Source organism: Ursus maritimus, unplaced genomic scaffold (assembly GCF_017311325.1).
Source record: "Ursus maritimus isolate PB19 unplaced genomic scaffold, ASM1731132v1 scaffold_9, whole genome shotgun sequence".
NCBI classification, from domain to species: Eukaryota; Metazoa; Chordata; class Mammalia; order Carnivora; family Ursidae; genus Ursus; species Ursus maritimus.
The window spans coordinates 65497326-65519094 of NW_024427107.1; the positions used below are offsets into that span (position 1 = coordinate 65497326).

Consider the following 21769-nt stretch of genomic DNA (forward strand, 5'->3'; position numbering starts at 1 on the left):
CAGAGGCCTAAGTTAGTTGTTGACAGCTCATTGAATGCCTTCTCCTTGCTGACATAGAGAAATATTGCAGTCACAGGGGTGTTGGGTCCCAATTCAATGGAGCTAAACTTTCATGAGTGATTTTGAGCTAACTGAGCAGTTAGTTGGAGAGCCTATGGAACTTTGGGGTATTTGTGTGTGTGTGTGTGTGTTTTCCTATTATTTCTCCATCTTGTTGAAACAATTAATTGAACAAAAGTCTGATTATTTTGGAGTCAGTACTTTGTGCATATCTCTGCTTTTGCTGAAGTCCCCAGTGACCCAGTCCCCACGTCCAGTGCACACTTCTCAATCCTTATGTAGCTTGACTTTTCTGTAGCATCTGACAGATCTTGAAATTCCTTCCTGGACTTTTGGGGTATTTTCTTTTGTTTATCTTCTTAATGCTTGTCCTTTTTATTTCTAGAATCTTCTAGCTGCCCCATAACTGTGGTATTCTCCATTGTTCTATCCTTGGTTTCTATTTAGTCTTTTTGGTTTCTATTTAGTCGTCTTGGTAATCCCATTCATTTCCATGGTTTCTACTAATGTTTCCCTGTCAGGCTGCTGAGCTGCAGACCTATATATCCAGGCACCCCAAAGATAAGTGTGCGATGACAGCAACAACGACAGCTACTCATTGTTTCATATTCTCTGTGGTCGACTACTTGGTTCTTTGTTGCTTCATTCCACCTATTTTTCTCAGCAACACTTGTGAGGCAAGTACCGCTAGTATTTTCTACTTGGAAGTGAGGAAACTAAGGTTAGATGCATTTAGTAACTTCTCCAAGGCCATTCAGTTAGTAGCAGAGCCTCATTTTTAATTTCAAGTGTTGAGCCCATGTTTTTCATAATAAATGCTTTGGGTTAGCACATCAAAATGGAATCCTTCTTTCTCCTCTCTTTTTTGTTATTTTTCCATTATTGTCTGTCCTGCTTGGAAGGACCATATTTCATCCTTCCAGTAGAAATTTGGGAGTTGCACTCCACCCCCAAATATTGTGGATCACAGAAGTACTTTTATTTTTATGTCTTAAAATACCTCCTTTGCATTAAATAGAAGTTTCAGAGTCATCTGCTTTAGGCTGATGTATTGTTTGGACTATGCATTGTTTTAAAAACAAGAAAACATGTCGCCAGAAAATCTAGATTTCTAATTTTTCTTTGAACACTTGGACTTGCTCTCTCGCGTGGCCGCAGTCATCTGGCGCTGTGTAGCAGCTTCCTCTCACCTGGGGCTTGTACTGTCTACTTCACCAGGCTCCTCACCACTTCCTGTTGTCCTCTTATTGGGGGTTTCCTCAGATCTTTGTCCAGCCCGGGAGGCATTTTTGACACCTGGTAAAGACTGTTGTGCTTTCCCAGCTGGTCTTCCTTCCTCTATAGTTTTTGCCCTAGAGAATGATTTTCTCAAATGAAATCTGTTACTTGCTTTCTCTTAGCGTTTGTGATTTATGTTCCCCCGCTGGCTCCTTCTTAGTCCATAAGCACGTTCAAGGCTATATGCTAAAGGTAAAAGGAAAAGAATAAAAAAAATTTAACATCCACTACATGCCAAAGTGAAACACAAGCATGATTTAATTAAGTCTTCACAGCACTGAAGTGGGTGTTCCTGATTCCTAACCAAGAGGTAAGAGAAATCCAAGACCTGGAAGGATTGTCCCAAGATCCATATATAGGGTGGTTCCAGATCTGTCTGATCCCAGGGTCCATGTTCTTTTCCCTCCATTATGTCACCTTGATTTTAAGTTACTCTTATCCTCTGTGCAAATAAACGAGGCTCTTTAGCTCTTTTTCCCATGATCTACTCCATGTCTCTCTTCCTTTGCTGCCAAACTTTATTCATCTGTTAACACAGAACTCCCTTAATCTCTTCTCTCATCTCAATACAGTATTATTTGGCTGCCCCATAGTTCACTTGTTCATCAGCATCTTTTGAGCATCTGTTATACCACAGGAAGTGCACTAGACACCAGGCAGATAGTCCTTGCCTGAGAGAAGCTTCACGGGCTTGGTAGGTTGAGACAGGTAACTGGTTCCACTGCAGTGTACAGAGTACCTAGTAACGACTTCCAGTCTCTTCTTAGACTTTATCTTACTTAAGCTCTCTTGCATCATTTTCCCAAAAGACAAGCACCTCTGTTAAGGAAATTTTCTCTTTTTCTTTCTTCTGTGGCATTCCTCACACCTGGCTTTCGTCTTTACTTCTGTTAGAGTTCCTTTTGTATCTCTTTTCTTTCTGTTCCCATCTTCTTATTTATCCCTGCTGCATACTAGATCTCTCCACTTGGACAGATATTCAGGATTGCACCCTTCTTTCCTCAAGAAAATGTAATTTACTTGGTTGCCCATGTCAACTATTAAATACCCTGGAGTCATCCACAATCCCTTGTCCTCCGCACAAAAGGACTTGGCCATTCCGCTTTAAAAGTGGCATTACAGATTGCCTGGTGGCTCAGTCAGTTAGGCGTCTGCCTTCAGCTCAGCTCATGGCCTTGAGATCCTGGGATCAAGCCCCGCGTTGGGCTCCCTTCTCAGTAGGGAGCCTGCTTCTCCCTCTTCCTCTGCCTCTCCCCCTGCTTGTGCTCTCATGTGCTCTCTCTCTGTCAAATAAATAAATAAATAAAATCCAAAAAAAAAAAAAAAAAGGCTACAATTTAGTCAAGTTTCCAGCGCCTCTGCCATTAGTTAACCTATAGCAGTAACTTCCTCTCCTTTCTTGCCTGAAGTGCATCTTACATGCTTTAACTTCAGCAATTTTTTTTTTTTTAATTTCTCATGGTATTCTTACTTTACTCTTAAAATCTTTTAGTGTCTTTTGCTGCCTATCAGATCAGGTCTCACTTTCAAAGCTACTCACCATCTGCTCCTGATCGACTTTTCTGGTTTCTCTCCTGTTCAGCTACAGTGCTTAGCACCTGGAAGGTGCTCGCTGAATACTGGATGGGTAAGTGGGTGGTGCATAAAACCTGACCTTTTCTCTCCTAAGGGCAGTATCACATTCCCATTATGTAAGTATGGTATCTGCTAAGTTTACCTCTTGACAGTTTCTGTCATTTTTAAATTACAGTGGCGTAAAGATGAATCTAAGAGCTGTTTTTTTTGTTTGTTTTTGTTGTTGTTTTTAAATCCCATTTCAGGGGCACCTGGGTGGCTCCGTTGGTTAAGCATCCAACTCTTGATATTGACTCAGGTCATGATCTCAGGGTTATGAGACAGAGCCCCAGGTCAGGCTTCTTACCCCTGGGGTGCATGCGTGCGCGCGCTCTCTCTCTCTCATTCTCTCTCTCAAATAAATCTTTATTTTAAAAAAATCCTGTTTCATAAATTTATTAACCCAGTGTATGTGCTGAATTGTGTTCCCCCAAAATTCATATGTTGAAGTCCTGATCCCCAGTACCTTAGAATATGACCGTTTTGGAGATAGGGTTTTTAAAAAAGGTATTTAAGTTAAAATGAAGTTGGAATGGGCCTTGATCCATTAGACTGCTCTCTTTATAAGAAAAGGGAATTCAAGCACAGGCACGTAAAAGGAAGACCGTGTGATGACTTAAAGAGAAGACGGCCATCTACAAGCCAAAGACTTCCAACCTCCAGATCCGTAAGAAAATATTTTCCATTGTTTAAGCCTCCTAGTCTGTGGTGGCTTACTTTGCTGTGACAGCCCTAGCAAACTGATACACCCTGTGTCTTTTAATTCACTTAGGGTTTAAGTCCCATGTCTAGGGACTTTATTCTTAGAAAAGGGATGGACTGAGGATCCAATAAAATCTCTTCTCCAATCTCAGATTTCTTGGATGTATTTTAAATTCTAGGGACTTTATCCTTAGGAAAGGGATGGACCGAGGATCCAGTAAAATCTCTCCTCCAATCTCAGATTTCTTGGGTGTATTTTAAATTTATCCTGGGGAAAGAGAGCCATCCTTACCTTTTTCAGACTAGATAGCACCTATGATCAGCTACCCAAAGGCTGGGTTTTTTCCTTCCCACTTTGGGATTATGTATCTTATTTCTCTTGAAGATACAAACAAAGCAAGATTCCATTAAAAATATCATTAATCCCCATTTATTGCATTGATTTAAACAGATAAGGAGTTTAATATTTTCCAGGCTCTCGTTTTAATAGCTAAAGTACAGTAAGTTCTCTTTGCAGTGCATAGTTGTGCCAACCGCAGCATCGCATTTCCAGAGAAGATACTTGCTGCAGTGAATTTATGTGCTTTCCAGCAGTTCTTTTGAGGTTCTGGCCTTGGGGGAAAAGAGTACTCTGAATCACTAAATTTGGTTTATTCAGGTTTTCCTAGTCCTGTTTCAGGTTGCCATATTGTCAACCTCAAAATGCCTGTCCTTTCTCCATCTCCTCCGCCCCCATGTTCCAGCCAGCTCCTCAGCAGTGGTGGTAATGAAGCTAGGGAAATTAAATATGTTGAGTGGGTTAGAGACTTTATTGGGAAAGAACTTTTGTGTTTACTGATCATCTGCTCAGGTGTGCTCTGATTGCCTCAGATTAAATAATAATTTCAACCCCACTAAGGACTTTGAGAAGGTTCACCTTTATACCTGCCTGTAATATCACCATTAACATCCCAGGTGGATCTGAGGCATTTTATTTTATAAATCCAGAATGAGAGGCTATAATTCTTTTCTGAGAACTTGTAATTTATTTTCTGTATGTACTCTGAACTTCACACTACAATCTTGAACTTGTTTCCTCTTGTTGTATCCATGGTAGAGGTGGAGAATAGCTAGTCACCACGTGTAACAGCTCTTTTTCTTGAGACATGAGGCATTGTTAAATTGCCTCTCTACCTTCTCTTTTCCAAACTGAGCTTTATTGGTTCTTTAGCCTTACAGGACTTATTTTAAATTTTTAATTACATATAAGATGTGTCATTAAAGCCTCTCTGTATTTTTCACAACTGTCTTTGATTATGGATCCAGCACTAGTTGAATATCACCCGGACAATGAGAAGACAGTTTCTACACTCAGTACTATAAATATACATTTAGGCATTTTGGTTTCATGTTTAATTTTCATTTTTTATTTAACTAATTGAAAAATTAAAATAGCAGTTAAAAGAAGATTATATAATTCTTTTTTCCATGACAAAGAGTAATTGAAACATAAATTGCAGGTAATCTTTTGATTTCATATGCATTGATACTCAGATTCGGAGAGGTAAGAAGTATATTCCATTGATTGGAACCAAGAGCAAGAATTTTCTGTATCTCTCTTACAGTCTTAACATTGCCTCCAACCAACTGGATTATAGTAAACCAGTCATTTAATTCTCTCTATATAATTTTATTTATTTATGAAACTGAGGAAGGTAGAGATCAAGGTTGGATGACCTCTAAGTTGTCTGCCAGCTCAGAAATTGTATTGTATGCTCTACTAATGACAGTTAAGTCGATCAGTTGTGGGGTTTTAGTGCCTAAGTATATTTGGAGCATGTAAAATTAATTCACTTGAAATATATCGAGTACACACATTGACAACTGCCTAAGTATATTTGGAGCATGTAAGATTAATTCACTTGAAATATATTGAGTACACACATTGGCAACTACCTACTCCCTTCCAGGTGCTGGCAAACGCAGTGATAAATCAAATATTTTTCAAAGATTACATTTTATTATGGGAAAGAAACATGTAAAAATAAATGCAATTGACTATTACAGGGGCTGTGGTAGAAGTCGAAGGAGTGTTGGGACATGAGGGAGAGTTGGTGAATTTTGCTTGGTGGCAGAAGCATTAGGAAAAGGCCAGTGATTCAAGGGGCCAAATATGAAGGCCTGAAGAAGAGCAATCACAGTGAAGTGAGGGGTGGGGGGAGCTTGATGGCAGTGGCTGAAGTTTGAGGTTGAGGAAGTGGGAACAGTGGGTACACATGTTGTTTTCCAAGGAGTTGAACTAGAAAGAGAAAAGAACTGAGGGGAGTGGGCAGGGATTAGAGGAAGTTGTTTGTTGTTAAATTTGGGAGTAAAGAGCTAATTTAGAGGTTTTTGGGGGAAGGCTTCTAGAGGGGAAAGTTTGTTCTGACAGGCGAAGAAGATGGAATTAAGAATGAACTTAAAAGCAAGATGGAGGACAGAAAGAAAAACAGATAGATGGAACCGATATGGTGATAAAGCAAACATTGCAAAGTGTTCATTGTGGCCTCTAGGAGGTAGGTGAATGGCAAAATACAGTTCTTGCAACTTTGCCACATGTTTGAAAGTTTTATAATAAGATATTGGGAGGAACAAAAGGAATATAGATTGAGAGTTTAACTTTGAACAGAACAGGGGACGCTTAACTCCTGGTTGTGGCAGCAGATGGTGAAATTCAAGATTAAAGTCTCAACTTCTTGGTGAAGTCCAAGCCACTCTCCCCCGCTGGGGCAGAGAGCCGGAGCAGAGGAGCCCTGAGGAGAATGAAGGCTGGAATCAGCACTTGGGGAGTAGAAGAGGGGACTGAGCAGACCTGGCAAAAAGGAGGAAGGCATGAGGCTCAAGTTCTGGTGAAGTTGGAGGGCACAGAGTTGCGCTGGTGTGAGATTTTTCCATAAGAGTCGTCAGGAGAGGGCAAGTTAGTAGGGCACTGGGGTGAGGGTTTAAGAAAGTGATGAGTGGACGGGACGAATGGCTCCCCCCACTGTTTACCAGCTCTCTGTTCTGGAACAAGTCTCTCTGGTTCTGTTGGGATTCTGTTTTCTACCTCATTTGTATTTGAATGAAATGAGATAAAAATAAGGTCACAAAACGGTGTCATTGTTAACTTTTAACTGAGATAATTGTATTGTCTTCCCTAGGTAAAAGAAGAACGTCCAGAAAAAATACCAGATCTAAAATTATTAGTGGAGAAGAAATTTTTGGCTTTACAGAATAAGAATTGTGATGCAGACTTTCAAAATAATGCAAAATTTGTACAGTTTAAACAACAGCTGAAAGAACTAAAGAAGCAATGTAAGTCCGCATGCTTTGCTTTGGTTCGGCTTTTTGAAATTAGGGAACTGACCTGATAAACACCCGCAGAAGACTGATTTTATAAAGTTTGCCTATCTGCTTGGCTCGATCCTCTTTCTAAATTGCTTTTTATTGTTGTTGCAATTCTGTATTTTGTCTAACTTTTGGTTCCAATCAGCCTGTCCATTTCTGAAAGCCAACAGTTTCCACAAAGTGCTAAGAAAATTCCCCAGCAGCTCGACAAAGTGACTCTCTATTGTCCTATTGCTGGGGAGAGGAATTGGGAAATTAAAACGGAACTATTTTATTAAAATAGCAATGGTGTTTTTCAAATTTTAAACTGCTGTGCCACGCTTTAAAAAAACCAGTTTGAGTTCTAGTTTGCTGCTTTGAAGTCGTAGTAGCAGTGTTTTCTCAAACTAGTTTTTTTCTTCTCAAATATGGACCAGGATCTTCCTGATCCCTTCTTCTTTTGTGGTAGCATAAATTCCATGTGCTTGTGATTCCAACATAGTTTTGATTTAAAAATGAGATTGGGAAAAACGATTCATTATACAAAAAAATTTTTGTAGATAGTATTTGACAGAAGTAGATCTTTTCTACACAGTGAAGTACAATCCGTCCTTTCTTTTTCTCTTTTTTCTGAGTAATCCACATAACAATTTTGTGTAATTTTGATAATTTTTACATGAGCACTGCTTGTCATTCTTCTGGGCTCCCAACTCTTATTCCTTAAAGAACTGGATAGTGAAGCAAGTAACTTGTTGTAATTTCAGTTTCCTGTCATCTTCATTTGCATACGCATGGAGCACTGTCATATGGGATGTAAATTTTCTTCACGTCCTTATTTGTACTTAGTGTAAGGATTTGTATTTTGAAATAAGCTTTCTTTTAAATATAAGCATTTTCTTTAAATTGATGCTGAGGTCTCAAAAAACGACTGAGGAAGCAGCTCTACTTTTGTCTATTTTACAAGTAACTTAAGTTTCACAATTTGGAATGTTTTGCAATCATGATGAGACTTTTGCTTTTACGTGGATTTAAACAGTAAGCATTTTCTCCACGTTTTCGTCTGTTTTTCGTTCTTCTTTGAACATTACAGCTACCAAAATCCTTCTAATATAAATTGCATGATCCCCCCCGCCTGGGTAATAATCCCCCAAACAGGTAATGTAATGATTTGCTAGTGTCCTCCTGATCTTAAAGGTGCTAGTGAATTTCAGTTTTGGTGCGAGTCAGAACAGCTAAATGTATTTCGTTTTCTGGTTGGAGCCAATAATGACAATTTATGGCGGATTTAGCATCCAACCAGAATTCTTGATTTTTTTAGATATTTGATAATACAGATTGAAGGATAAATATCCAAAAATATGAATTTTTTTCTGCCTTTGTTATTGTTTACAAAGGTATTATTCCATAAGAGAAAGCTATAAAGACCTTCAGAATTGTATACTCACGAGGGAACACTTTCTTATGAAGGATGTGTAATTCAGCAAAATGACAAATGTAGGAATCATGGTCATTATTTCTTTAATTCTCTCTAAAATGGTCAGGAGGGAGGGGGTGGAGGCGGTTTCCCCAGGCCAGCAGTCCTACGCATCATTTGGATAGACAGTTAAACTTTATGACACAGGAAATTTATATTGAAAGAAATGCTTCCTTATATAGGATTTCCCTGTATATGGTAACACTGGAATTAAGATCACTTTCCCTTTTTGTTTCTCTTAAAATATTCTTTTAAAAAGTTTTCAAATCTCAAATGACAGAACAAGCAAAATATTAAGACCCTCTTAGAATGCTCCATAGGGCGTGTATACTTCACTTGCAAAATGCAATTTTTAGTGCATTATTAATACTGTCAAAGTAGCACCATGTCTAATGGATTTTATTTCTTTAGATGTAATGCTTTAGATGGAACGCTGCTGTGAGGATGCTGATTAGCATCAGGAGCCCAAAGTGTTTGTGGAGCCAAGTCGGAGGGACTAGCATTTATACAGGAGCCAGTGAATGTTTGTTTTGAGATATGTTCTGAAGGCAAGGAATTACAATAATTTTTTTTTTTTTTTTTTAAGATTGGAAACTACAAGCCAGGGAGAGGTTCTTGCTTCTAGTTGCCTCTTTTGGCAAAGTAAAGCCTGAAACAGTTTTATGGTCTCCCCATATCTGAAGGGTTCTTCATGAAAAGCACCACCACGCTCTCCCCAACTGTATTTACACAAACATAAATTGCATTGGATTCAATTTTGCCGAATCAGGATCTAATCACAGAAATGCTGGGAAGCTCTTTGGTGGGGAGAGGCCAAGATGGAGATTGAAATCAGGTGGTCTGAGGAAGTGGCCTGCAAGCCGCTTTGGCGCACCCTGCCGCAGGAGTAAGTTAACCCAGCTGTGGTTCGGCAGCTGGCTCTCGAACTCTCTGGTCTCAAGATCCCTTTACATTCTTAAAACATACCGAGGGCCTCCAGAGAGCTTTTGTTTACATGGGTTGTAGCTATTGACATTTATCACATTAGAAATCAAAACTGTGAGAAATTTCAAAAATACTAATCCATTTTAAAAATCAGTAGTAAACCCCATATGTGTTACCATAAAGAGGATTATGAAATACAACTATGTATTTTCCAAACATAAAGAAAAATTAGTGAGAGGTGTGACATTGTTTTCCATTTTTGCAAATCTCTTCAGTTTCTGGCTTAATAGAAGGCAGCTGGAACCTCATACTTGCTTCTGCATTCAGTCTGCTGTGGTACGTTGTTTGCTTGAAGTCTACAAGGAAATTCTGCCCGCACGCATGGGTAGTTGGACTTGCTGAAAGGATCTTGCGGACCACCCGAAGTTCTCATTTTGAGAACCACAGATTTAGGCCAGAGATCAGTGAACTATAGCCTGTGGGCCAAGTGCAGCCTGCCTCCTGTTTCTCTATGGCCTGAAAGCCAGGAATGGTGTTTTTCCATTTTTAAGTTGTCTGGAGAAACGTTAAGAGAAGGATGTTATTTTGTGATGTGTGAAAATTCCGTAAAATTCAGATTTCAGCGTCCAAAACAAAGTTCTGTTGGAATGGAGACACACTCATTGGTTTCCACATTTCTGCATCTGCCTTACACTATAATGGCAGAGTTGAGTAGTTATATCAGAGACCATCTGGCAAACAAAACTGTAATACTTGCTATCTTTACAGAAGAAGTCTACTGACTTTGGCCTAAACCATAATCAGAAACAGGGACAGTTTTTGGGGGGTTTTGTGTTTTTCTTTTTTTTTTTAACTTTAGATTTTTCCAGAAGTACTATACATTTGTCTTTGGTACATTCAGAACACTCTCAGTGACTGCTGTTCATGAATCATTGCATTTTGTGCTCCAAGATAAATAAAAGGCAGAGTTCCTGTACTTGGAAAAGACAATATATACATACATGAAGTAATGTGAGAACCATTAATAACAAATAACAAAAGCAAAGAAAAATGCGAGAAACAGCTGTTATACAGCATGGGTGAGAGTCAGAATGGGAAAATGGAGCTTTTTTTTTTCCCCCGTCTTTTTTTTTTTTTAAATGTTTTTTTATTATATTATGTTAGTCATCATGCAGTACCTCCCTGGTTTCTGATGTAAAGTTCGATATTTCATTAGTTGCGTATAACACCCAGTGCACCATGCAATACGTGCCCTCCTTACTACCCATCACCAGTCTATCCCATTCCCCCACCCCCCCTCCCCTCTGAAGCTTTTATTTGTGACTAATATCACCAGCTGTGTGGAGCTATATGTTCAGGAAGACTCAGAGGCTGGGTTCAGGCCCAGCAGGAGTGTGCTGAGGATTACAGTGGGAAAGAGGAAGGATACTACAAATATCTGGTATTTGTCCCTAGAATATAAACGTAACATATGCTGTACTCATTTAAAGCTATGATTACTCAAAAGGTAACATACTTAAGTTGCACACAGTAATTTTTTTAGTAGTTATTTATGTCTTACAGATATTACCAGGCATTAGATAAAACTTCTTTGGGCAGTTAACTGACCCCTGGTCTAAACCACAATCAGAAATGAGGGCAGGTTTTTGGTTTGGGTTGTTTTTTGTTTTTGTTTTTTAAACTTTAGATTTTCCATAAATACCATACCTGGGGGCCCATTGTGCTGGATATTAGAGATATTATGTCTGTCCCAGCTTCCCAAGATTATTACCAACATCAAATGAAACAGCGGATCTTTGCAAACTCTGAAAGCTTGTTCTAGATTTCCGTTGTTACTGAGAAAGGGCCTGTAGAACAAAGTGGAAAGAATATGAGCTTAGCAGCTAGAAGACCTGGGTTTGAGTCACTGAATGTGTAGCCTGGTTTGCCTGCCGGTGCCCATTTTTCTTAGTTGTAATTCTTGGAGGCATACAGATCAAGATTGATAGAAGATAATTTTTACACTTGGTGGTGGTGATGATAACTGAGTTAGGGAACAATTCCAAAGAAAAGGATTCCATTTCCCTAAATGGGAATCATGCTCTTAACTAACCCAAGTTGTGAAACCAACAATATGATTTGGTTTAAGGCAGACATAATAACCATACTTTCTTGGATAAAGTGATTTTAACTTATCTAAACAGTATGTTTAGGTAATTTCTCTCTTTTTTGACTGTTTCACTTTAACTGTCTTCACTATTCGAGCTTACGGTTTCCTGCACTTAGCATCAGGAAAACTTAATTAGAATGTGCAGATAGCCCTGTATGGACACTTTCTCAAGTCATCAAGCAACCTTTCTGCCATCCTTTATTCATTGTCACCTGTTATGTAATTAGCAGGCATGAGAAGTTTTAGTGCAGGTCAGCAAGGCAGAAATTGAGAACATTAGATGATAATTGGACATTTAGATTTAGAGACCTTTGAAGTACAAGGGCTTCAATTTGTGATCAAAAATAGAATTGACTGAATCTTTAGTATTAAAATAATCTAATATGAAATACAATTCTGTTGGTACATTTAAATGCTTTGAGTAAAAGTGAGCATTTATTTATTTATTTATTTATTTATTTTTAAAGATTTTTTATTTATTTATTCGACAGAGATAATAGAGACAGCCAGTGAGAGAGGGAACACAAGCAGGAGGAGTGGGAGAGGAAGAAGCAGACTCATAGCAGAAGAGCCTGATGTGGGGCTCGATCCCATAACGCCGGGATCACGGGCTTAACCGCTGTGCCACCCAGGCGCCCCAGTGAGCATTTTTTTTAAATGCAAATTTGCTAATCTGAAGACATTCACCAGAAATTTAGACACATATTTAGGTCACATAGGAGATATGTAGGATATAAGATAGGGAGATAATTGAATCCACAAGTAAACTTAGAAATTGTTTTCAAGCATAGTGACATTTTATACCATGATTTTCGTAATTCACAAACCAGCTCTGTACCTTCACTTTAAGCACACTTCATTTAAATATGAAATCTGATAGACGAGGGAGTGGCCATGCACTTCCCAGAAGGATTTCCTCAGGCCATTAAATAGGGAGCTTCTCGAGAACATTAGAATACCTTCATTTGGGGCACCTGGGTGGCATAGCGGTTAAGCGTCTGCCTTCGGCTCAGGGCGTGATCCCGGCGTTATGGGATCGAGCCCCACATCAGGCTCCTCCGCTGTGAGCCTGCTTCTTCCTCTCCCACTCCCCCTGCTTGTGTTCCCTCTCTCACTGGCTGTCTCTGTCTCTGTCGAATAAATAAATAAAATCTTTAAAAAAAAAAAAAAGAATACCTTCATTTAACTATTCCTAGTGGGTTGCTTTCCCTTTCCTTCAACCTCCATTCAAAACCACAGTGCAGTTCCACAAAGGTAGGGACTTTGTTGTTTTGTTTAGTGCTCTAGTCCTTGAAACTCCAGCCTGATGTCTAGGCACAGAGTATCTACAGCACAGGTCCTTGATGATCCCAAGAATCTTCAAGAAAGCCATCATGTACTTGAGAGCTTATCCCCTATCTAAAGAAGACACCTGCCACCCATGCCTGTCCGTTGTTGCTGTAAATAGGTGTGGACCCACTGTGACCAGACAGATCTTTAGGTTCTTCTGGGAAACCCAGAATCTAGCTGATTATTTTTCCATTACTAGATTTTTAAAACACTGTGCAAACAAAACTGTCTATTTGTGACCTTTGGTTTTACTTTCTCATAATACTGTTTTTCTCAGTGCCTTTTTAGGCACTTGATGAGGAACATCAGCATTAATTTGGCCAGTTTAACAGTAGACTATGATTTCTTCAGAGAAGGGGGTGGTCTTGTTTCCAAGATACTCCAGACTGAGGCCAGGTTGTGCATTTCATGTCATTTGGGAGTGGGTTCTGTTGCAAAGCCGATGGAGATTTTGTGGTGAGGGGCTGAGTGTGGGAGCGCCTCACCCAGATGCAGGAGAACCACAGGCTTATAGAGAAGACCAGCACTTTCGAAGGTGGGCGGAGGGCATGTGTGACTATTGAAACCTGAAAGGAAAGAGATGAGGAAGAGGCATAGGTGTGCCAAGAGGGGAAATGTTTGGCTGTGCCTAGAAATATGTTGAGTGCATTTCAACTGGGCAAAGTGTTGACCAACCTGACTTAATCCTGATACTCTTCAACGCATAAATCTCTTTGTCCTGTGATATAACCGTCTATCCAAACAATGTGCATTGCTGGCCTGCAATTAACCAAAAGCCCAGGACCCTTCAAGGCTGGAATGGTTTCGTAATCATCCCTATATTCCTTTTGTTCCCCACATAATCAGAGTTGGGTTAATATTTATAGAACAGAATTACTCAACTAGGAGAAAGAGGGTCAGAACCTAGTTAAGGCATTCTGATGATAAAACTCATACATCATCAGTATAGGAGAGAAGAAAAAGAAGAAAATTAGCATTCATAGGGTTGAGATCTAAAATCAGCAAAGGTTAGCAATTTATATTGAAAATCTTTCAGTTGCTCAAAAATTCAACATAAGTGATTTTGTGTGTGTAATCCTTTACATGTTGGTGCAAATGCATGGTATATATTAGTAACATACAGTTTTTCTGTGGCACGGTAGCATCATGCTTAGAAAGTAAGTATGGCTCACTTTAAGTGTGACTGCATAGAACGTTAAAGCATTGAATGAAAACTTAAGTTTGCTGGCTCTTCTGCAGACAGTTGTATCATCTCTGTGGTCTTCAGTTGATTTTCATCTTTTCCTTGATGATGATCAAGCAATCACCATTTACTTGCTGGATGACCATTAATTGTTGGGAAATGCTAAAAACCATAAGTTTCACAACCGAGATTGACTTTTTCGGGCTGGATTACATCCCTGGCCTGAGGGGTTATGCTCGTTGAGTGAGATTTCTGTCCTGTGCAGATTTTTTATTCCTGTGTGTCTTCCTCCCTCCCTCTTCCCCTTCTCTGAGTCAGTGTCTGACTTTTTGTGGGTCTCTCCTCCCTTCTGCTTTCTTTGTGTTTCCCACCCATTTGGCTTCTCTTTCCCGTACATCCTTACTTGCATCGGTGAAGCTAAGTGGTACCATTTCCATCTTCATGATGAAGCACTTCCGAGAGGGTAAGGGACATGGCCAAGGTTACAAAGCCAGAAAACAGTGGAACCAGAAGACAGGAGATGCCAGGGATAGAAAGAGAGCATTAGTGACAGGTGTAGCTGTCTCACCTCTTCTAGTTCATAAAGTTGTTACCTCCAAGGAGTTTTTACGTTTTAAGGCAGGTTTGCAGTACCAAATAAATAGTTGAATAAGTGAAGAAGAAAAAAGAAAAAAAGGTTAATTCAAATTAGATTGATTCTGTTGTGGTGCTTTAGTCACAGCGTTAAGCTATCAGGGAGCTGTTCGGCAGGGAGAAATAGCCTTTATATGGAGCAATAAAGACACCATCTGGTCTGCCTTCACCGTACATTTGCCCTAGTCCTTTGGGGAAATAGTAAAAGTGAGAGCTGGGCTTCGTGTAGTGCCTAGTATGTATGATACTTAATGAACACTTTTTGAGTTAATGCATGACTGTAAGCGTTGTTTGAGTGCCTACCTGTGCATAGGGTATGGTACCTGCATACTTTATGTACGTTACTGTTTATTTCGCACAACCCTACAAGATAACTGTACCCATTTTATAGTTTAGAAAATATGCAAATAAAGGTGATATAACTTCCCTAAGCTCATAAATGCTGAAATTCAGACCTAGGTTTGGGTAACATCAGAGCTCATATTCTTTTCCTTGCATACCACACCAACTCTTTAAAACACACCTATTTGGTCTTCTTTGCTCTTTCAAGCATTGCATTCATCTCTTAAAGACTTGATTTCTCGTAAGGCTCTTGAGTAGTGAACAATTTGTTTGAATCTCCCAGGTCATGGGTCTGCATTGATGTACTCTGATGACACTGGGGGCATCTGCTTCCTCCAGCCGGGAGTGAATCTCTTGCTTGGTCACTTCTACGTAGAGGGCAGAGATTAGGAATCATACCAGACATTATATAGTAGTTTATTTACGTGTACTTTGTATTGCCTTCAAAGTTTCCCCTAGAGAAACATGTACTTGAAGTGAGAGTCACAGAAGGTAAGTGGTTTACTTGAGCTCACAAAGTATGTTACAGATTGAGACTCAAAACTGGGTCCCACATTTCCAGATCCCATGGTTTTGGCAATACATTCAGGAAACAGTGACTAAGAATGCCATTTCCGGTGTGAATAGTTGCTATGTTATGGCAGAGGGGAGGAGGGTATTTATTGTGCTTACAAGTTTAGAACAAATTCCATGAAATTTATTTCAAGCATAACAACAGTAATCCCATGCCCGTACATCATCTCTCCTAATCTTCACGACATCCACGTGTGAGAGTGGAATGCATGAAAAACGCAGGCTCTGTTTTTAGCAGACTGAATCCTGGAGGTGACATATTTACCCAGTGTCTCATAGTCAGGAGGTCACAAGGCTAACAGATACATTCCCGAGGAAAGGGGAAGCTTTAGGATGAAGGGTGGCTATAATTAAAGTTATTAGGAGAGAAAGGTTCAGTTATCAAGGGTGAAATGAGTCAGCAGCAAGTTTAAACACAAACTGTGAGCCATGGGTGTTTCTCTCCTGGTGGCTTATTTTGAGAGAGTGTGATGCCATCCATGCTCAGAAAGCAATCTGAACCTAGAGTAGGAAGATCAAATCATGTGTCCTGGGGACGACGTACATCATACTTAAGAAAATAAGTATCTTGTCAAGTTATTAATTCCTGAGGTTGCAGTGATTTCAGTTTTATGATAGAAAGATGTATATAATGGGCAGCCCTGTGTAGTCGACACCCCTCCTCCCATTTTTAGCCCCTGGCAGTGACTGTTTTGTGTTTTTATTTTTTTTCTCTGTATAGTTTTAACTTTTCCAAAATGTTGCATACATGGAATCATACAGTGCCTTGCTATTTAAGTGGCTTCTTTTTTTTTTTTAAAGATTTTATTTATTTATTGACAGAAATAGAGACAGCCAGCAAGAGAGGGAACACAGGCAGGGGGAGTGGGAGAGGAAGAAGCAGGCTCCCATCGGAGGAGCCTGATGTGGGGCTCGATCCCAGGACTCTGGGATCACGCCCTGAGCCGAAGGCAAGCGCTTAACGACTGAGCCACTCAGGCGCCCCTAAGTGGCTTCTTTCACTGAGCGGAATGCATTTGAGATTCATCTGTAGTGTTGTTAACGTCAGTAGTTTGTTGCATTGTGTGTTGTAAGTCGTATTCCACTGTGTGGATGTATCACAGTTTATCCAGTGACCAGCTGAAGGACATGTCAGTTGTTTCCAGCTTGGGACCATTATAAATCAAGCTGTTATGGACATTCGTGGGCACATTTTAATGTGAACATAAGTTTTCATTTCTCTTGGATGAATATCCAGGCACGGGATTGCCGGCTAGTATGGTAAGTATATGTTTAACTTACGAGAACCTGGCAGACTCGTTTCTAATATGGCAGACGGTCCTGTTTTCCCATTGGCAGTGTGTTGACAGTCGTAGTTGCTCAGCATCCTCACCAGCACTTGGGTTTTTGGATTTGTTTTTAATTTTAGCCATTCTACTAGTATATAGTGGTATCTCATTATGGATTTAATTTATGTTTTTCTAATGACCAGTGATGTTGAGCTTGAAGTTCCCTTTATATGTAAATTTTTCATATTTTTTCATGTTTTTCTATTCATGTGTCTCTTACATTTATTCTTTAATTCAAGAAACATTGTAGATGGTGCGCAGCAGTCATTCTCCCAGTATGCTCCCCACCCCTGCATCAGGGTCCCGTGGAAATTTATTAAAAATGTGTATTTTCAGGCACCACTCCAGGCCTAGCAAATCTGAATCTCTGTGGATGGGACACTCCAGGTCTCCCGTATACCAGAGTTAGAGAACCATTGGTTTACAGGAGTGGCACTCACCTATCACTGGGTTTCATATTGCATGTGAACTTCAAAAATAAAATCAGAGTTCTGTCCCTACCCTCAAAGATTTAGATTTAGTTGGTATCTGGTAGGGCTCTCTAGGCTTTTCTTTTTAAGTTCCCTAGGTAATGCTAATGTACAATCAGGGTTGAAAATAACTCATCTATTAAAAGTTGTTTAGCCAGGCACTTGAGAGGATGCAAATCTGACTTATAATTCCAGATCTCATGCAGCTTATTACCTACAAGGGAGGAGCCATCTGTGCACAGCATAGTCATGGGCACCTATCTATAGGTTACTCAGTAATTACCTAACGAATTAGATTGCACTTGGTCTCTTGGGTTTGAATGTAAATTAACTTTATTCTTCTATATCTGAGAGCCTCAGTTTTATATTCCATGTTATACTTCATTTTCATCTGTTCAGCAAGTGTTTATTGAGCTGGGCATACCTCAGTGAACAAAACGTATAAGTCCCTGTGCTCATGGGGTTTATAATCTAATCTAATCTAATCTAATCTTTGGCATCTGTTTATATTCTTAATACTCATATTCCTAATAGCTCTAAAAGGTATCTATTCATATGCATAATTGATAGCCTTAATAATGATCATATTTGTGTATTTGTTATACTTAAGTACTGTCCTTTTGTTTGTTAAAATTTATATTAGTCATGAAATCCTATTTTCTTAATAACTTTTAAACTCATTTATCTCATCACTAGGTATGTTGATAACAGTGTTAAGGGTAGAAACTGTTCAACCCATGGAAAGACCCTAGAATTTATAATCAAAATATAAATTCAGATTCTTGCACAACCAAGTAATAGTTTGTGTTTTTTATCATATCAGTGGAATTTCACTTTACTGTAAAGTATGGGTAATATAATAATAATAACGCTTCCTAGCCCACTGAGTTGTGTAAGGATGAAATCGTATTTTAAAATGAAAAGTGAAAGTGATTTATAAACTGTAAAATAATCCCCATGCATTACTTACCTGATCTTTTTTAGCTTGCTTAAAGGCATTTACTTCAATAATTTTTATTTTAAAGGATATACTTTTTATGTTATTAGCAATTGGCATAAATTCTCAAGTGCAAGGGAACAAGCTCCCAGTGTTTTTGTCATTTTGTTCAAGTGTTAAGAGATTAAGTGAAGGATAAAATTGCTAGACTATCAAGTAGTTAAGTAATAGTCATTGACAAGGGTGTGAACAAAAAACATGTTGATAAGGTTACAAATCACTTTTTGGTACAGTATTGGTTTTGGCAACCTTTTCTTGATAGGGGAGCAGAGAGGGAAGTGTCAGGAACAGCACTATTCACATAACGAACCATCCTGTGTCTGGTGAAATATATTCATCGTGAACAAATGTAAAGGAGCATGTGTTATGCACCTGCAGCCATCCCTATGTGCTGCATGGGCCTTTAATATATTAGGGATTCTCTTATATATACATTGGACTTCACTGGAGACAATTGGCTCTGCTTTCTGAGCCATCCTATTTAGTTAGCTTTTTTCTTTTTTAATAGATCACCTGATGACTTACTTTAAATTACATTTTTTTAGTAAACAGTTACCTCCTATATGCAGAGCACAGTGGTAGGTTCAAGGAACAAAGGCAAGTAATGAATGTCTTGGGTGTGAGAGTAAAAGGAAAATGGTCACCAGCGATTGCAGGGTCCTAGAGCTTGACATGAAAACTTTGGAGAAGAAACGAGAGAGTGAGGTAGAAGGGTGATGAAAAGTGTTGAGTAGAGTTCTCCCAAAATAAATACAGTCAGTTTATTTTTTTTAAATAAAATAATAGAGGGGGTGCCTGGGTGGCTCAGTCGTTAAGTGTCTGCCTTCAACTCAGGGTGTGATCCCAGGGTCCTGGGATCGAGCCCCGCATCAGCCTCCTCCGCTGGAGCCTGCTTCTTCCTCTCCCACTCCCTCTGCTTGAGTTCCCTCTCTCTCTGGCTGTCTCTCTCTGTCAAATAAATAAATAAAATCTTTAAAAATAATAATAATAGAGATCCCAGGGTCGGGCGAATTCATCAATTTTCTTTACTATGGGATTCCTTAGTCTTTATTAGGCAACTTGGTTAGGATGTCGGTTCAGTGCGAGAAGGCACTTGTCTGCCTTGATTGATACTGTCTACAGTGCCTCGAATAGCACCTGGCGTAGCCAGTGCTTCATATGGATTTGGGGAATGAATGAAGGACTTCAAAAGGGAGTTAAAACTTAGTTCATGGAGCCTTTTTTTTTTTCTCCAGGGGACAAATATTCCATAGGAAATACTCTGACACACACTAGTCCTTGGAATGAGAGGATGGGACAAGGCGTGGTGTCCCTTTTCATCAAGATTGCTCTAGCACACCTGGGTGACAGCTGTGCTCTAGGTCCAAAGTGTGGCTGACAGTTGGCAGGAGGTGTTCCAGACTTTCTTTCTGGCAGCTTTCCTCACCCACTGTGACCATTGGGTGCTTACTGGTGGAAAGTACTTTCTTTCTCTTTCCTTGGGGGAGGAGGATCCTATTCTTTGACTTCATTTCAGTTGCATAAAGCAGGAAACTTCAAGTCAGACTCAAGAGGTCTTAATTCTTTCCCCGACCATCAGCCTTAACGCCTCCCTCTCCTGTTATGTGGTAGTATTTACTTCTCTCCTCACACATTAGTAAGTTGACAGTGCTTCTTACATTGGATAATGTAGAGCAAAGAAAATACAGTAGTGGTTTATTTAGGTATATTTTCTTTCTGCTTCAGAGCACAATGGTTTTGTTTTACTATTACCAAAAGCAAAAAATTACTTCTACAAAAGGAGGAATAGGAATTATCAGCCAGTTAATAAGAGGTGCTGTCTAGTCCCATTCCTAAAAACCACTACCAGCCTTCTCTCCATTTCTTTCTTCTCCCACTGCCACTGCTCTATTTCCAATTTCATTCTCAGCCTCCCACGTTCTCCCTGCTCCCAAGTTGACTCCCTCCAGTTTCTGCCAGAGTGATAGATCGTTCTAAGATACGGGTCATGGTTGTTTGCCACGTGCTCTTTCAGAGCCTCCCCGAGCCTTCCAGAATAAAAAGACCCTTCTGGCACCAGGTTTCTGTTCACTTTCTCACCACTCTGCTCTCTAGCCCTTTGCTCTGGACGGACACTTGCAGTTTGCAAAGGGTATTGTGTTCTCTTCCACCTGCGGACTTTCACGCTTGTTGATCTCTTTGTGGAATATTCTGCTTTCTCTGCTTCCTCTCTGTCTCTCTGCCTGCCTGTCTCTCTGTCTCTGTGTCTCTCTCTTTCTTGTCTCTTGGTTAGGACAAGTCCATCTTTCTGCCTTAATGCAGATATCACTGACTTCAGGGGGTCTTCCCCAAGGTAAGAGGAGTGCATATCTATAATGTGGGACCTTTAAAGAAGTTTTAATCTGGAGAAGGATAGCTAATATTAAATGTTAGGAAGATTAGAATGTGCAGTTGTTCGCAAGAAGAGGAATGTAAAAGAAGGTTTATGGTGGCTTTGAAATACACTCATAATTTGTTTAAATAGTGTGCAGAGTGGAAGCCAGTACTAAAAGACCTAATTTATAATTCAATATTTGAAGAGGTATTAATACTGTCCTTTAAAATAGAATATTCAATATGCACTGCTTTTGGGGATGGTACATGCCAGCACAGACAAACTTGACTGAAATACATTAGCTTTCTCATCTTGACGGACTCATTTGACCTGAAGAGCAAGTTCCCCCATAACCCCACCTCTAAAAGTAGAAAGCGTATTATTATGTTTTCAAAATTCCAAGCCTTTAGAAGCAGTGCTATTCGTTTTTGCTCTGATGGCCATTGGCCTGCAGCTGAATTCTGGTAATTATGTGGGCTGGAGGCTGGAGGTCAAAGTTGAAGAGGCAGGTCCTGAAGAAGCAGAGGGTTGGGAGAAGCATTTTAGAATTACAGGTTATACATATCAACATTGTAGTTAATAAAACACGCCAAATGTATCTGAGGATCAGGCTGAGCTTTGATAATACAATGCTAATTTAAGAGAACTGTAGCCGACTGAATATTGAAAGTACAGAATGTATGTCAAGACTCTTTAAAATAATTTGCTGGTAATTGTTCTTTTGGGAATTAACTCTACTAAAATAATCCAAAATACAAATGCTTTATATACAAAGCTATTTCTCAGTGGTATTCAATGGGAAAATTTGGAAGCAGTTGAGATTTGTGAAATCATTAATCAAAAAAGTGAAATGTTTAGAAAGTGCTTTATCATACAATGTTAAATTTTTTTTTTAAGATTTATTTATTTATCCTAGAGAGGGGGCAGAGGGGCAGACGGGAGAGGGAGAAGCAGAGTCTCAAGCAGACTCCGAGCTGAGTACGGAGCCCGACACAGGGCTCAATCCCATGACCCTGAGGTTAACCATGATTAGAAT

The 21769-nt window shown here is 39.5% G+C and overlaps 1 protein-coding gene across 3 annotated transcripts in view; it reads left to right on the forward strand.

The window, feature by feature from the left end:
• NSMCE2 (NSE2 (MMS21) homolog, SMC5-SMC6 complex SUMO ligase) overlaps nt 1-21769 on the forward strand; it is a 209063-nt gene that overhangs the window by 57103 nt on the left and 130191 nt on the right. For all 3 annotated transcript variants that reach the window (XM_008689338.2, XM_008689339.2, XM_040625758.1), the window contains one exon: nt 6813-6966. In XM_008689338.2, coding sequence (XP_008687560.1) covers nt 6813-6966 — 154 coding nt within the window. The remainder of the gene's footprint in view (nt 1-6812; nt 6967-21769) is intronic.